This window comes from Gossypium hirsutum, chromosome D04 (genome assembly GCF_007990345.1).
Source record: "Gossypium hirsutum isolate 1008001.06 chromosome D04, Gossypium_hirsutum_v2.1, whole genome shotgun sequence".
NCBI lineage: Eukaryota > Viridiplantae > Streptophyta > Magnoliopsida > Malvales > Malvaceae > Gossypium > Gossypium hirsutum.
The window spans coordinates 53059630-53077309 of record NC_053440.1 but is presented as its reverse complement, the minus strand read 5'-3'; the positions used below and the strand labels follow the sequence as shown (position 1 = coordinate 53077309).

The 17680-nt window shown below is 34.1% G+C and overlaps 2 protein-coding genes across 5 annotated transcripts; one reads left to right on the top strand and one right to left on the bottom strand.

The window, feature by feature from the left end:
- The first annotated feature begins 2349 nt into the window (after window positions 1-2349).
- On the top strand, window positions 2350-9766 carry LOC107898881 (helicase-like transcription factor CHR28). 4 transcript variants are annotated; one of them, XM_041090876.1, is made up of 11 exons: window positions 2350-2559; window positions 3500-3688; window positions 3806-4425; window positions 4867-4938; window positions 5065-5142; window positions 5257-6163; window positions 6497-6627; window positions 7367-7624; window positions 8079-8669; window positions 8838-9047; window positions 9332-9766. In XM_041090876.1, exons 2-11 carry the CDS (start codon window positions 3571-3573, stop codon window positions 9437-9439), a joined length of 3093 nt encoding a protein of 1030 aa, XP_040946810.1. In that variant the 5' UTR covers window positions 2350-2559; window positions 3500-3570; the 3' UTR covers window positions 9440-9766. The 4 variants fall into 4 exon arrangements, with proteins under 4 accessions (XP_040946810.1, XP_016679936.2, XP_040946812.1 ...); XM_016824447.2 differs by having other exon boundaries at window positions 3500-3709; XM_041090878.1 differs by having other exon boundaries at window positions 2351-2559; window positions 4063-4425.
- A 3644-nt stretch (window positions 9767-13410) lies between these two features.
- On the bottom strand, window positions 13411-15159 carry LOC107898880 (protein ASPARTIC PROTEASE IN GUARD CELL 2). Its single transcript, XM_016824445.2, has one exon. It carries the CDS (start codon window positions 15032-15034, stop codon window positions 13580-13582), a length of 1455 nt encoding a protein of 484 aa, XP_016679934.1. The 5' UTR covers window positions 15035-15159; the 3' UTR covers window positions 13411-13579.
- Between the last annotated feature and the right edge of the window lie 2521 nt (window positions 15160-17680).

Genomic DNA, 17680 nt, shown 5'->3' with positions numbered 1-17680 from the left:
TGGGTTTTTCCCTGTATTTGGGAAGCAGGGTGCAAAATTGACACGGGCTAACACATGGGCGTGTGGCCAGCCCGTGTGGAAATGCCCAGGCTGCGTGGGTCTTGGAAACAACTCTATTTGTCCGATTTTGACTTGTTTTTCGCTCCATTCGCTCCCCAATGTTCTCCTAAGTATATAAATATGAATTTAAATGATTAAGAGCATCAAATTCACTATTTTGCATAATTAATCATCCAAAAACGCATTAAGAATGAGATTAAAATATATTACTTTTACAACTTATCATCAACATTTTATAAAAGCATAATTGATTGATTACATTAGAACTTATTCGCACATAAAAAGAGATAAATCTCAAAATTACAAATGAATTTTAGTTTAATGTGCACTTTTATATAAGAATTTTGATTTTGTGTAATTTTATGCATGAAATTTTGATTTGATCAAATTCTCGCAAACTATTAACACAATTACCGATATAGCATTATTTTAGGTTCATATACTGAATATACAAATAATTATATTCATTTAATATAAAAATAAATTGATGTATTCATTTCATTAAACGTGTATAATTGAAACAAAATTAAAGTCTTACATAGGCTTAATTCATGATTTGTCCCTTGAAGTATGCACCTTTCACAATTGGTAACTAAACTTTTTTTGTTCCAATTTGGTACTTAAAGTATCAATCACTTCTCATTTTGATATCTAAAGTATGCCTCCATTATATTTTTTAGTCTATTTTTTGATAGACGCTAAAAAGAACGATAGCCATCACAAAGCATCATGTAAAAAAATGTATATATAAATTTTAAAAAATAAAAATAGAAATAAATATATAAAAAAATAAAAAAATAATCTAGAAAAAAACATACAAATCATACAAGAATTGTAAAAATAAATTTTATAATTGAAAAGAAATTAGTTGGAATTAATAATATTAATGCAAAAAATGTAAAAAGTTGTAAAAAATATTTTTTAAAAGTTTAAAAATAAATTTTTATATATTATTTTGATTTTAAAAAATATAATTATATATTTTTTAATTTTATAAAAAAATTATTTTTTATATATTCTATTGATTAATAAAATTTTAATTAATATATAATATTAAAAAAATAAAAAAGGACACATGACATGTTCTAATAGCGCCAAGTGGCAAGTCAATGCCTAGTCAACGCTTGGTCAATGGTTGATCAAAGTTTAAAGTGTTTTTTAATATTATACTTTTCTAATCTTAATTTTAATTTAATATTTTTTATTTTAAATAAATCTAATTGCCACAAGATATTTTTCACTAACCAAAACAAGTCACGTGGCGCTTTTCAATTGGCCAAAGTGGCGTAACATATTTTCTTTAATGACCGTTACAAAATGGATCAAAAATAGAGAAAATTGATACTTTAGGTATCGAGTTGAGACAAAAAAAAAGGTTTTAGATTCAAAGTAAAAAAATAGGTATACTTCAGAGGCTAAATCATGAATTAAGCCTTTTATATATACATTTGAACATTAATCAAACTTTCATGTAAATTCTTATATATCAAGTTGCACGTTGAATTAAAATTTATATTCAATTTTGAGATTTATCTCCGTATAAAAATTACGAAGTCCATGAATAACATTGAATAAACAATTGCCTATTAAGCCTTAATTAAATTGACACAGTTCCTAATAGAGGTGTCATGGGCTGGGTCGGGCCAGATCCTAACAAAATTGTAGGCTTGATTGATAAGCCCAGGTTTGACTCGACCTGAAAAATGGCCTTACATTTTCCCAAGCCCAATCTAGAATATAAATACTAAACCTGAGCCTAGACTAATCCGACCCATATTAAAGCCTATACTATCGATACAATAGAGAACGTATTCATACTTGCTACAAGGTATTGGTACCTTAGGGATGGTATCAATACTTTCTACGAGGTATCGATACCTTAGACATGTATCCGGGCTGGACCGAGTTCGAACTAAAAAAACCTTACTCAAAGCATAACCCATTTTCTAAACATGTCCTTTTTTTTTTGCCCAATCCTATTTTTCGACCTATATTTTTATTCTAACCCTCTTACTTTTCGACCTATATTTTTATTCTAATCCTCTTACTTTTCGAACTGAATCGAGCGGCTCAACCTATGTATAAAAACACATAAATTAGAATACAATTAAATATGTTTTTTCTTTCTCTTATTATAAGTGTAGAAAACGGAATATTGGAAAAGACAGATTTTAATTTAATACAAAATTGATAATAAAACCAAAAGGACCGTGAATCTCATTACTTGAAGATACCCGAAAGCCTTTTTGTAACCTCCATTAAAAACGAAAAATATTGGTTACGCAATAAATATTCACTTTTAAAGCAAACATTTACCAAAATCCTAAACTTTGACGCTCTGTCAATGACCCCCGCCCTCGAAACGCCGCCGTTGCCGCTCTCTTTTTTCTTTTTGTCTCTTTAAGATTCTACAGTTTGCGCGCTTTGCAAAAACTTCGCAGTCGTGGGAAGCAGTCTCACCAACTGTAGCTTTTGCATAATGAAGAATCCTAATCCAAGGTAGGGTTTTCTTTTTTTTTTTAATTTTAAATTTACTTGATCAAGTCTTAATTTACTTGCTTTATTTGCTTTCATTTATTTATTTTTTTGGTGGCAGTCTGTTTTTTTATGTGAATGTGTGTCATGGGTTTTTATGAAGTTTTGAGATTTTGAATTAATAATGAAGTTGAATTGTTTACTAGCTTAGTTTTTCTTTTGTTATGGGCTTTTGCACTTGCATGTTTTGTTTGTTTATTTATTTGTTTGATTTTAGGTTGATAGGAATTTGTTGTTGTTGCTTGGTTTTTGGTGGGGGCATGCCGGGGGGGGGGTAGCAATGGTGGTGCTTGTGTGATTTTGAAAAGAAATTGGAACTTTTTTTAATGAGTTTTTTTATTGATTTAAAGTATTTAATTTGCTTAGAGAATCAGATAAGAATACCCATTTTAGTAGAGGGCAGTTTGTTGAGGAATCTGGAAAAATGATTTAGGAACTATAGGTTGCAACTTGCAAAGTGCAAAATAGTAATTGTTCAAGGAATTGGCCTTCTGTTTATCATAAGGAAATTAAAAGATGAACATACACACGCACGTTTTTTTTTATTTGGTGAAAGGCAGTAGCCCCCTTCCTCGTGAATTCTCATATTGTGCTGTTGGCATAGGTATGCTTCTCTGACTAGAATTGAATTTTCTTCCTGAAATATTGGTGCTGGTCCAATAGCTTGTTGTTTGCCACTGCAACAACCCTAAATGGCTAGTTTTTGAATAATTTCAATAACTTAAGATTGTTAGTGAAAATGGGTGGATTTGCAGCTTAATTTTGATTTATGCTCATCCTGGTTAGCAGAAATATTTGGTTTTATTTTATTTTATTTTATGAAAGGGGGTCGAGGGGTGGGATTGAGCTGTAAGTGTTAGTGTTCCAAAAGCAGTTTCGCTACACTAACTATTTCTTGCTACAGGTTGGGTTTCCTTTGAGGAATCTGCTTTCTGCTTCAATTGAGGGGATACTAGTAACTGTTTTTTTACACTAATGGCTGCTATGAATCCAATAGACATTAGTTCTTCTGATAGTGAGCTTGAAACTGAAGATGTTGGAGACAGAAAAGCCTCATCTTCAAGGATCCTTCCCCAATGGGCGGCTACAAATGGTACTAATTTAAGAAGTCCTGGTTAGTCTGTATTTTGAAAAATTACCATATGGTCTAAGTTCCAAAGCTTGATGCTTGACTCGCACTAGCCCATATAACCATACTTAAAAAATGCAGGTGATGCTAGGGAGTATAAAAAGATTTCCAATCAAGCACAGTTTCTTAATTTAAACTCTTCTGGTGTAAATAATCATTCACGAACTGAAGTCCTGACACATGACCCTGATGATAATGCTAAAGCCTCATCTCAACATATTGCCCTAGGCAATGGTTCTGAAAATTTTACAATGAATGGGAATATTGGTCAGCCTCGGACTGTTAATTCTCGAATTTCTAATGGTTCAGGTACTGATTTTGAGAAACTGACATCTCAGCAGGCTCTAAAGAGGACTCTTCCTCCGTCTCTTCAACTCTCTGGACAAAGTAGTAAATCAGGCAATTTAGTGGAGATTATGAGCAACAGTCAGATTCATGATGCTTATGGAAACTCTAACCATTTGGCTGGACCTAGTTCTTCCAATAGCCAGAGCTATATGAGAGACCATTATAACTGGGGCAATACTGATGGAGCTATGTATGGAAATATTAGTAGGGTCCTTCCTCCATCTTTTATGCAAGGAAAATCTGTTAATTTTTCTCAGTTTTCTGGGCCTGAAAATCCTGTATATCGTGCTGGAGTAAGTGAAGAAAGAGCTCCTATAAATGATGAAAGAATGGTTTATCAAGCAGCACTGGAGGTATTTCTTGTTTGATCTGAGACTTGCCTCATTCATATCATGATTTAACAGTTGATGGTCCACTGCACATTAATTCTTGCATCTTAGACTGGGCTGATGTTATTTTGACGAAAGGAAGCTTTAGCATTATTATGTATGTCTTTTTCTTTTGTGCGTGTGCAAATTACAAACTCTATGGTTATTAAGTTTACAACAAACCTGCTGGACTGTGGTAATTTTCTATTGTGAATTTAATGAACTTTCTTATGCTAAACTTATGGAGTATGAATTTGTCAATGGGTTTCTTTTCTTGTTGTTTTTCCTCGTCTCTTTCTTCATGTGATTCACTGATTTGTGTAAACAGTAATATTTTGTTGTCTTCTTTATTTTGGTAGTTTCTAAATGGTTTCATATTTGATGTGCTTAGAGAGTTTATATACGAAGGGCTTATGTTTCATGCAGGACCTCAACCAACCAAAAATTGAAGCTGAACTTCCCGATGGTCTTTTGTCTGTTTCTCTTTTCAGACATCAGGTCATATTTATATACACATATATTTACATATTATGGATGATTAGTTGTTTTATGTTGGTTATAATGGTTATTTCCTTTTTTTTCCCTGCCATGTTGCACGGGTTATTTAATCATTGAATTTTGCAGAAGATTGCATTACATTGGATGCTTCAAAGAGAAACAAGAACTAGGTTATGTTCAGGTGGAATATTGGCTGATGATCAGGTTACTTGTTTAAATTTCACTATTGTTATTTATTTATATATGATCAGTGTGCCTTCAATGCGTATTTTATAGCCTAAGTTTTCTGCTAAGATTGATCATGGCTTGATCCTACAGGGCCTCGGTAAAACAATCTCAATGATTGCTCTTATACAAGTGCAGAAGTCTTTAGAGTCCAAATCAAAACCAGAAGATCCAAAAAAACGTGAATTTGTAGCTCTGAATTTGGATGATGATGATGATGATGATGATGATAATGGTACTGGTGGGTCAGACAAAGTAAGCCAAAATAAAGAATCTGATGATACCAAGTCAATCTCAAAAGTGAGTACTTCAACCAGTGCATTCAGCAGACAGAGGTTACCAGCAGGGACATTGGTTGTGTGTCCGGCGAGTGTTCTTCGACAGTGGGCCAGGGAGCTGGATGACAAAGTTTCAGAGAAATCTAAACTTTCTGTCCTCATCTATCATGGGGGTAGCAGGACCAAGGATCCTTCAGAACTTGCCAAGTATGATGTCGTTCTTACAACATATTCACTTGTCACTAATGAAGTTCCTAAACAAGCTATTGTTGATGATGATGAAATTGATGAAAAAATTGGGGAGAAATATGGATTGTCTTCTGACTTTAAGAGGAAGAAAACAGCTAATGTTGGTAATAAGGGGAAAAAGGGTAGGAAAGGAATTGATGGCTCCCTTGTTGATTCTAGTGCTGGTGCCCTTGCTAGAGTACATTGGTTAAGGGTGATACTAGATGAAGCTCAAACGATAAAAAATCATCGAACACAAGTTGCTAGAGCCTGCTGCGGTCTTCGAGCCAAGCGAAGGTGGTGCTTATCTGGAACACCTATACAAAATGCTGTTGATGATTTATATAGCTACTTCAGGTTCCTGAGACATGAACCATACGATGTATATAAATCATTTTGCTATGGGATAAAAGTTCCAATAGCTAGAGATTATGTAAAAGGTTACAAGAAGCTGCAAGCTGTTTTGAAGGTAGTAATGTTGCGTCGCACAAAAGGTGGTTGCCTTCTCTTTTTTTTTTCCTTGCAAAATTTAAAAAATCTTCTCTAACAATATTTAGGAGGCAGGATTTTGCTGTTTTAGAAAGTTCATAATTTGCAGTTTGACCTAACAAACTCTAAGAATACTCCATATATTCTCATGGTATTGCAATTTAGGTTCCTACATCCCCTCAATTTGTAGATCCATCCTTGTTATACAGAAATGGTATTATAACTTTTGGTTATGACAATCATCAGTAACTGTAGTATCTAATATAGGTGTGCTGTAGTTGAATTTAAGCTTTGTATCATTACTGCTGTTTTGGCTGATTTGATTATTTTCTATCTAGCAACGTTGATTGACGGGGAGCCGATAATCAAGTTGCCGCCAAAGTCAATTCACATGTCCAAAGTAGAGTTTTCATCTGAGGAGCGGGCTTTCTATAACCAGCTAGAAGCTGATTCACGTTCTCTATTTAAGGTTTCCCTTTCATTCTGCATATGTATTGTTTTCCATAAGTTCCCCTTTCATTCTGCTTATTTGTTCCCGCTTTCTAGTCACTTGTTTGAAACATGTATGACCAGTGTGCTATTTCTAGTTGACTTATCCTTCTGTTTTTATTTGCAATTGGAAGCATATTCCACCTTTTACTTTTTTCAAATCAAAGCCTTCTTTTGAATCCCTGGTTGGTCCATATCTAAACTATGAAGTTTGAATGACTGTACTTCAAAAATTATTATGTTCTATTTCTGCACAAAATAATATAGTTTGGGAAATGATAATTGAATGATTCTAGTAATTATTTTCAGCTTCAACAAGGAAGCTCCACCTCCCATAAATGGTTCTTTTTTATTTTTGTGGTTACTAGTTCAATTTTGAAGAATCTGCAAATTGCTCCACAACATATTTTTGCTGTACAAAATCATAATGATTCTTAAGCTTGTAGAAATGTGATTGCTTAATATTACACTTTACTAGAGTCTAGGATTAATTTTGTAATTTAAAGATTTAATTCATATATGTTGGTGAAAATTGTGTTTTTGCTGTCATTTACGAGCATTCAAATTCTGTTGGTGTTTTGCGAACATATCATTTACGATACCTTGGTCATAATTCGTTTACTCTAATTTCATGTTCTTGTCAGTCTGACTTCATGCTTCAATTATGGAATTCTCTATCATCTGATAGTTACACATCTTTTAACACATATTTCCTACAGGAATATGCAGCTGCAGGCACACTGAACCAAAATTATGCAAATATTCTGTTGATGCTTTTGCGCCTACGTCAGGCTTGTGATCACCCGCTTCTTGTCAAAGGATTCAACAATGATTCCATTCGAAACTCTGACTCTGTTGAAAACTCTAACCCTGTTGGACAAGTTTCTGTAGAAATGGCCAAGACACTTCCTAGAGAATTCCTGATTAATCTACTGAACTCCTTGGAAACTTCCTTTGCCATCTGTCTTGTATGCCAAGTGAGTTTTTCTCGAACATAATATTTTATCTGAATATGGCTCTATTGCACTTCTGAATGTTGTTACAGTAGCAATGACTTAGCTTAGTTTTTATATATGATGGTATTAGTTTTTATATATGATGGTATTTTGAGGAATATAAGCAAAGCTCCCTCTCATGATATTTTTTAATATATTAAGGCCAAAGGTGACAATTGCATTTCAATGTGTTTAACATGGAAAGGTTAATACAACTTTTAAATTATAAAATGAGTAGTGTGGCTTTCTGGAAGATTTTTTTCGCAACTCATTTATGACCTTTTTTTGATTTTAGTCCTCTTTGGTATAGGCGTTAGATGTGAAATATTTTTCAATTCCAATTCTCATGGTATCTGGCTAGTGAGCTGAAAAAGTTTATCATTTAGAGGGAATCTGTAGGATTAGTATAATGCTTAATGTGCTTTTCTTTTTCCAGGATACACCTGATGAACCTGTTGTTACCATGTGCGGTCATGTTTTCTGCTATCAATGTGTGTCGGAACATCTGACTGGCGATGATAATACGTGCCCTGCACCTGAATGTAGAGAACAACTTGGTGATGATATAGTTTTTTCTAAAGCTACTCTTAGGGGCTGTCTTGCAGGTGATCTTAATAGTAGTTCCTCGCATCCCCAGTTCTTTGGAAAGTCAGTGATTTTACAGGACGATTACAGTTCATCAAAAATCCAGGCTGTCCTTGAGATTCTTCAGTCAAAATGCTTATTAAAGAATTCAAGTCCTGAATCACCGAGTTCTATTGGATCCAGTGAAGCTCCTTTTTCTTCTGAACAGACATTTAAAGAAACTGGTCATTCAGGAGGTAGAGCTGTAAAGCACACAACAGTTTATTCAAACTTGCCAGCTGATGGACCGATGAAAGCAATAATTTTCTCACAATGGACTGGTATGTTGAACTTGGTTGAGCATTCACTACGCCATCATGGTATAAACTATAGGAGACTTGATGGAACAATGACTTTAACTGCACGAGACCGGAATGTCAAACATTTCAATACTGACCCAGAGGTTTGTTCCTATCCCTTGAATTTATGTAGATCCCCTAATGCCGTTGGTTATTATTCCGTGAACATGCATGCATATGTGTATTTATTCTGTAAACACTTGAATAAATAAATTATGTAGAACTTGAGTAATGCTCTTTCTTACTTCTCCCATCCATTGATTTTCTTCCAGGTAACTGTGATGCTGATGTCATTAAAAGCGGGAAACCTTGGTTTGAATATGGTTGCTGCTTGTCATGTTATCCTTCTGGACCTCTGGTGGAATCCAACCACTGAAGACCAGGCTATTGATCGAGCACATAGAATCGGACAGACTCGTCCTGTTACTGTAACTCGGATCACCATTAAAGACACAGTGGAAGATCGAATATTATCTCTTCAGGTATTTTCTCTATAACCTGAATTTGCCACTTTTAGTCATGGAAGCCAACTGACTTAGCAACATTGGTTTGGGATGAACTATTAATTCTTTCTGGTGTTGTTGATTTCAATGTCATTACCCAAGGATTGCTGTATAATAATGGTTGGGTATGACATACCGAGTCTTTTCTGGAAATTGCAAGATCTGATACTGTTTTAGCCATTGATGATGAAAATTTTGCTTTGTTAGCAGATTGGTGAAAAGATTTGTTGTCTAAAATTTATCTTTTCATTTAACCTATGTAGGATGAAAAAAGAAAAATGGTTGCTTCTGCTTTCGGTGAAGATCAAAGCGGGGGCTCAGCAACTCGATTAACAGTGGAAGATCTCAGATATCTGTTTATGGGAAATTAGCCAAATCTCATTTCATTGCTTTCTTCTGGCCTTATATATTCGTACTAGAAGTTCCCATCATGAAAGTTCGATATTTTGAAATTTTCATTCAGAATCAGAAATTGCACACATCTGGTGCCAGCTAAATGCTGTCATTCATGTTTTGCAAATTAAGAAGCCGACTTATATGAGATTTTTTAAAGCCGAGCCATTTTTTTGTCCATCAGGTGCAGAAATAGGAAAGCAAGGGTGCCTGTAAATTCTAACTAGTTTTCAATCTACATTAAACCTTTGGTTATTGTAGTTAACCTCTTTTGCTCAATGTAATACATAAATATTATTTCCAAATTACTGTGTGTTTGTTTGTCTCTTAAGCTTTCCTTGTTTCACCTTCAAACCCCCCTCTCATCACCAAATAAAGGATCGTGGACCTAATTTCATCGGAAATATCTGTTGCCTCAAGGCTTTGGCAGAAGACCGACAATGGAAAGTAAAGAGACTTCAGCTTGGACTCAATCAAGGTACATTTCCAACTAATAACTTTTTCAAGTCTGTTGATTAGAGGATATGCCTGTAGTTTGTAGGGAGGACAGGGAAGACGGAATGCAGGCTCCCTTTGAGTCTTTTTATATATATAAAGGAGGGTGTAGAATGGGAAAGAAAGGGATGGCAGATATTGAAATTCAGGTTCCAATAATATGGATGCATAATGACTAGCCTCACTAGGGGGTGTAAATGAGATATTGGAGCTTGCAAGCTACTCGAGTTTAACATGAAAAATTCAAACTCGATTCAGTAATTATTGAGTCAAGGTAGAGCTATTAATTGAGCCGAATTCGAGCTTAGTCATACTTGACTTGAACCGCTCGCGAGCTTTATCGAGCTATTCATATTTTTATTTTTTTATATTGCTTTATTTCCCTTAATATATATTGTATTAACCTTAAGCTTTAATTATTGAGCCGAGTTCGAGTTCAAGTACAAAAATTGGTAAACTAGTTTAATCGAGTTTGAGCTTAAAAATAAACATTCGATCGAGTTCGAGTTGAGTATTGAGCTTCGAATTTTGAGTTGAGCTTGAGCTTGGCTCGGTTTGGTTACACCCCTAGGCCTCACTAGAAAGAGTAGAGAAGAATTGATAGGTGTTTTTACATTTGTCTTTTTTTTTTCCTGCTGTTCACGAGAATATACATATTCCCATTCAAAAGTGGTTTTAATCAACTCTCGTTATCTACCCTCTTCTCTTGTAGTTGTTTTTTATGGATACTATTTAAAACAAGCAATATTCCAATAAAGAAAGCAAAATCATGATGAACCCTTTGCATTAAGGCTTTTTGGGGAGGGCTATGTTTGCAAAAATGTCTTCAAGCCTGTTGAGCTGGTTCTGGGTTTCTGACGATTGAGAAAGAACTCTGGACAGTCATCACTTTTGCTTTTACTTTTTTTCATTTTAAGTCTAGGATTATTGGTATCAAATAGTAACATTGAGTCCTTGACTATTCTGAAAATGAGTGCTGGTTCTGGGTTTCTGACGAGTGAGAAAGAACTCTGAACAGTCATCACTTTTGCTTCTTCTTCTTTTTTTTCATTTTAAGTATAGGATTATTGGTATCAAATAGTAACATTGAGTACTTGACTATTCTGAAAATGAGTTGGGCTATCTAATTAGGCTCAAAGGCTTGTTTGAAATTAAGAGGATAAAAATATTAGGTTCGAAAAATGGGTTTAATTAAAAAATTAAGCTTGTTTAAAATATAGATTGGGCTCGAGTTTGAACATTCAAGGCTTGAGTTGCACCACGAAGAACAGTAGAAGAACGAAGTAGGAACGAACGTTGAAAGATGAACGAAAGCCACAAAAAAGTAAGAACACTTAAGAGAAAAGTTGACTCAACATGACTTATTTTTTAAGCTTGTAATATTTTATATTATGTTATTTTTATATATCACGTAATTTATAATATATAAAAATTAAATCTATAGTATATAATAATTTAAATATTAAAAAATATTAAAATAATTATATATAAATTTTTAATAAATAAAAATATATGAAATTATTAATTATTAATATAATGTAATGTAAATATATTTTTTATTTTTTAAATAATATGAGCAGGCTTGGGGAAATTTTGAAGTTATATATTTCGGGTCCGTCTTGATTTGGAGAAATATAAAGTGTGTTAATATCATACTTAGATTTAGTCTATAAACATCTTTTTATAATAATTATACGAAGTCATGTTGGGTTGACTTGAAAAGGGAGGAAAATTCTCTCGGTGTTTTTTTTTTTTCATTTGTAGTACTCGAACTCAAACATCTTGTTTAAAGTGTATGATTTTAAGTGTATACAGTATTTTTTTTTATAAATCAGAAAGCTCCATAAGTGAAAGTTGATCTAGGCATAGATGGATTCAATGTCAATAATACTTTCAAGTGTGAATACAAATTTTGGGAGTATATCCGAAAGGATTCTGATTTACTGTGCTTGCTTGGCGTTTTACTTTTTCTTTTGTTGATGCCACATCTTTCACCAACTTCACCAAACAAGTGAGTCACATTTGTGGGCCTCTCCTTAAATTGCAGACATATAAACACACAGTAATCACACACACCACTAAGAATTTCTCTGTGATATTTATGCCATCTTAAATCTCACCTCCATTTTCAAAAAGCTTTAGAAAGCAAAAGCTTGCAAAAGTAGAAGATGCCTTTATGAGAGTTCAATGGTTGAACAATATATATTCGTAGGTGAGGGTTTAAACAATGCCTAGTGATGGCTTCACATGCCAACCTAATTAAATGGTGGCTCCCCCCCCCCTCCCCCTCTCATGATTTCAACCCTATTGCCCCTCGTGAGAAAAGAAAAAACAGATCCGCCCAAGGAATCTCCTTATGTGAAAGCTGGATGGCAGTCAGCATTGTTGCAGGCTCAATCAATAATCTCCTTCTACAGTTCCAACCCAAAGCCGATCCATGATTTTTTCAAGTTTGAGTACTTTTAATTATTATATATATGGGGTATAGTAGAAAACAGTGATCTTGGATCCTGTAATCATGTTCAAACAATGGGAGGTCTGGCACACAGCAAAAGATTTTCTTTATGATCCTTTGTTTTTGACTGTCAGCAAATTTGACTCTCACCCTTTTTTAACTTTTGTTTTTTTACCAGTAGGCAAAAACTTTAACCATATTCACATTATATGTATATACTACAGTTAGTTCTTTCACAAAAATGTAAGATTTTAATTAAAAAATATATTTGATGTAATAATTGCATTATATTGAATACATTGTAAAAATCAAAGGACGTTGTATTAAGAATTTTTAAAAGCATGTACTAAAAAAAAAAGAATTTGAAAAGTTGTTGAGGGATGATCGAGTTCTTTGTCAGAGAAGTTTTTAAAGTTTCGTTCACCGAAAGTTAATGGACCCCTCAATAGGTCTAGCATTCAGTCGAAAATATTTATGTTTGGTTTTTTCCCAAGTTTTGTCTTCTTGACTTTATCAAGAAGAGACTTGAGGTTGAGGAGTTCACAAAGTGTTAACACCTTTACCCACTTAGGAAATGTCAACATTTATTCTTGGTAGGATTCGAATTAATGTTTTTATTTGACATTTATGGGAAAGATATATGGAGGTGCTCTTACTCCGTGAACCTTTTAATTGTTAGACGAAAACAGAAGACAAAACTTAAGAACAAAACCGAACATAGAGACCCTAGATTCAATACCGAACTTGTTGAGAGATTCATCAACTCCTAACGAATAACACTTTACAATCTTCTTTCAAAATGAATCCAACTGTCCCTCGACAAAAATAAATATAAATAATTTTACTTTTAATGAGATAATATTGTATGATCATGTGCAAGTTATTTAAACTCATATATTAATCATAAAGTTAATACTTGGGTACGAGTCACGCTAGTCGCGTTGCTGTTAGGGAGTAAAAGGCTAAAAATTAACCATTTCTTCTCCTTTCCATTGTGGCTCCCTTTCCCCTTAAGTTCTCCATCGATAATTTTTAGTAGGACCGATGCTCGTTTAATTTTCTAAGCTTATGTTCATAAAAAAAATTACCCACATATGCTGCACTCCAATAATAATTTAATAATTAAAAAATTAATAAATTGACCTAGCAAAATTCACAAGATACAAGCTCAGCAAACATTGGGGCCAAACCCCACATACCCATTGGCTCCATCAAAGGAAATTTGGATCCCTTCTTGTTGGATATTTCCTATTATTGAAAGACCCGAACCCGAAGAAGCAAATGCAAAGCAAAAAGTCCCCACACTATCAACGGGTATAAGAAAATTGTTTGCGGGTAGGGTCAGTATCGGCCCAGCCGACAAATAAAACGATACTGTCGGAATCCGAACCGTGACAAAACTCGATAAGTTGTAACACGTATCGAATATGGATACTCCGGAAACTCGAGGGAGGTTAGCCGTTTGCTCTATAAAAGCGTCACGGAAAGTGTTATAAGCTATGGTCGGGAACCTTGTGACCGCCGTGCCGGTATCCATAACGACTCCACCGTACCCTAATTCGGTAAGTTGAAAAATGTCTTCGGATATGGGTACCCGAATGCCTCCGATTCCTAAACCTGAAAGCCCGATGTAGTAAAAAGTGGGTGCTTGTGGGTTACGTAGTAAAGGTACCCATGCAGCACCTACGGGCATTGCTTCACGCCCGAATACTAATGACCCGGATGAATTGGTGCCCCGACTTACTAAACAGTAACTAAATGCACCACCGGTTTGACCACCTAATTGACCCACGAGTGACATGGATCCACCTCCTAGACCCAATAACCCGGCTGCACCCACGAACATGCCCTGGTTCACATGACCGCACCCAATAGCCACGTCTTGAACCACGGTTGGACCGAAAGTGAGTGTTTCAAGAGCCAGGGTCCCTTTTGTGTAAGACCCATCACCGTACATGACTTCGTAACGACACCGACCCGCATGGCAACCCGAATTCTCGATCCGGTCACAAACGGAAGAGCTACAAGGGACGCCACCGTATGAAGCGGAATCAGCCGGGTCAAAAACCGGGTCGGATTGTTTATAGCATTGGTTACAGGGTTTACATTGGACCCAAACAATATCACTGCCCGAATCTATAACCATATATTGACTTCTCGGTGGGCTGCCGACACCTATTCGTACGAAGTACTCTCCGCTTCCTTGGTCCATTCCCGAAACCACATCGGACCCAAAATCGTTCACTCCATGAGCCGCCTCTCCGTCGTGGATTACACCGCCGGGGATGCGGAGGAGGAGGCTAGCCACCCGTTTGACGTCCCTTTGAATACGAGCATGGAAACGACGGCTGTGGTTTCGTGAAACGGTGGCGTTTTCGGTGGACAGCCAGTCCCTATGGATGAGTTTCAGCTTCCATTTCCATTGATCTTCACTTTCAGTAACGTTGAGAAGTTCGTGATGATTATATTCAGATGTTTGGAGAGGACTAGGCTGTGTTAACACCCCAACGAGAACTTGTTCCACGTTCAGGAGTTGAAAGTCGGGGAAGGAGGTGGCAGCGTTAGTTAGAGTTAGGTGTACTAGAGCCACCAGGGCCAGCTGCAGTGCCGGAGGAGGTGACATGGGGTTTTGGTGGGTGAGAGGAGTTGAAGGCAGGGTTTTGGCTTAGGGATGCGTAGAAGGAAAAGACATGTGGGGTTTAGAGATATAATTGGAGATTGAACTGATGAAGGTGAGTGGGGAAAATCTCATATCATATATACGGTGCCTTGTTTCTTTCCTTTCTCGCTTTTACGAGTGTGTTATGTTGACTCAGTGGACTGCATTAATTATCTGGATTAACCCTGAAATTTTCTGTAATAGGATTTTACCCGGTTTTTTATAAAAATAATATTAAAAATTAATTAATTAATTAATTACGGAAATGAAGTGATTGTTATAATAATTCTGCGGCACCCCTTGTTTAAATAGAAAAAGTGTTGGAATAACTTTTTGGCCTTTTGTTTTTTTATGAGGCTTTTTTTTAATTCACCATATTTTAATTCTCTACTCTATTTTTGTAATTAATTAAATTTTTAATATTATTTTTATAAAAAATATATTTTATCAATGTAAAATTATTTTCGATAATAAATTTCAGAATATAAAATTATTTAAAAAGTGTTTAGTTCAAAAAAATAATATTTATTTATTTTTAGAATGTACTTATTCATCAGTAAATTAAAATATTTTAACTTTTACGAGTAATAAAAGAAAAATAAAATTTACGAACTTTTTAGGTAATTTTACCTTTAATCAATTAAATAATAAAATTTTATATTTCAATCAAATAAGGATACATTAGATTACCATATTCAATTCATTTGAATGGAATGTGAGATTTTGTTATTTCGATAAAGAAATATAGGATTTAAATGTACGTTTTATTAAATTATCATTGTTATAGAATTTGTTTTGGATAATGATATATTTGGCCTTGTACTTTACCAAAATGTTTAATATGGTACCACTACTATCAAATCTTCTATGACAATAACAACGACACTAACTATAATTAGGTGTAGCAGAGCCAGTATGACCAGTTTTAGTGGTAGAGTAACTTCCATAATACTTTTACTTTTATGGTCAAATTATATTTTTAAATTAATATAGAATATTTTTTGATAGAATATTTTTCATCTATAAATTACGATTTCGAGATCTCACTTAAAAAATATAAAATTATTTATCATTCCATTGTTTAAGTGTTGGTTGAGTTAAACGAGTGGGAAAAATCTCATATGCGGTATCTTCTTTCGAGACTTGTTTTTCTCTCATAAGTTAATTTAATATTTATAAAAATTTTAGTATTAAACAAATAATTATTTATTTTAATTTGATTTTAGTATGAGGGTTATAGGATTGCTCCATTGGGAAACAAAAATAGATTTTATAAATTATCTTTTAAGAAAAAATGTTAAAAACACCTTAATCAACCTTGATTAAAAGGAACAACATGAAGAAGTTCATCGACGCTTAAATAAGAAAAATGGTATTGTTTAAGGATGTGGAGTCGGTTGAGTCTTAGCTCGATTGACGTCAATATTGTTGTCAATGCAGGAGAGAGTTGGACGGGACTATGGGTAGTTTTAATCATTATATAAAAAAACAGATATGATAAGAACCCGAGATTAATGTTTAATGTAGATATGGATGTGGAGAAAATGAAGAACATCGGCAACATTGCTGTAAATTGTTATGTTTGTGTGTGTAAATGGCCGGAAAAGGAGGAGTTATGTCTGGTTGTCTATCATCTTTACACAAGGCAAATGTCATTTGAATAGTCATATATATATATATTAAAATAACCTTTCTAAAAGGGATGGAAAAGTTGTTAAGGTGGCCCCAGTTTGCTCCCTTTTTTTGGCCTTTTTTTATTTTACCTTAACCAAATCAATTAAGCAATTCAATTTAATCATTTAAGTGAATAATGTCCTCAAATTGTTGTTCTTTCTAATGCCATAGAATTGATAAAAAAAATTAGTTAATTTTTTTTTCTAGAATTTTAATAGAATCGTTTGGACTAGACCTGATCATGGGTCGAATTACTCGTTCAAGTCTAAAGGATTCATTCAAAAATTGGAAAGGTTTGAGAAAAATATAGGCTCGAAAAATAACATTGGGTAAAAATAAGGTCCGTTTTCTAAATGGGCTGGTTTTGGGGCATAATTTTTTTTACCTAGGCTCGGTCTGTCCCGAATTATATGCCTATATTTTTTTTATTTTTAATTTATTAGGAAGTATTTATTTTAATATTTTTAGTAAATTTGATGTATTATATTTTTTAAAAAATTTTATATAAAAAATCTAAAAAAGTTTAATACAGTCAAATTGGATTAGGCTCAGATTTAGCATTTTTAATAAGCTGAACTTGGACAAAATTGTAGACCCATTTTTCGGGCCAGATCGGATCCGAACTTAGAAATGGACTTAAACTTCTACATCGACCTGACCCATGATCAAATCTAGTTTGAACCTCCTCACGTTTTCAAGCAACACCATTATCAGCTCAACCAACAATTTATTTATAAATTTACACTAATTTATATTCCTAAAATTTATTAGACTTATAGATGAAAAATGTTTTTAATGTCTTTTTTATAACTCCTAGAGACCCGAACTTGGTCCCAATCACCCCCAAACATCTAGAACTCGTTTTAAAATGTTTCTCAATCATTTTAAATGACTTGAAATTGATTTTAACCATTGTCAAAGTGTTGTTATGATATG

Coding starts and splice junctions, on each gene's coding strand:
- LOC107898881 (XM_016824447.2), top strand. CDS start 3,571: ATGGCTGCTATGAATCCAATAGACATTAGTTCTTCTGATAGTGAGCTT. Junction 3,710..3,805: donor TACTAATTTAAGAAGTCCTG/GTTAGTCTGTAT, acceptor TAAAAAATGCAG/GTGATGCTAGGGAGTATAAA. Junction 6,628..7,366: donor ATTCACGTTCTCTATTTAAG/GTTTCCCTTTCA, acceptor TATTTCCTACAG/GAATATGCAGCTGCAGGCAC.
- LOC107898880 (XM_016824445.2), bottom strand. CDS start 15,034: ATGTCACCTCCTCCGGCACTGCAGCTGGCCCTGGTGGCTCTAGTACAC.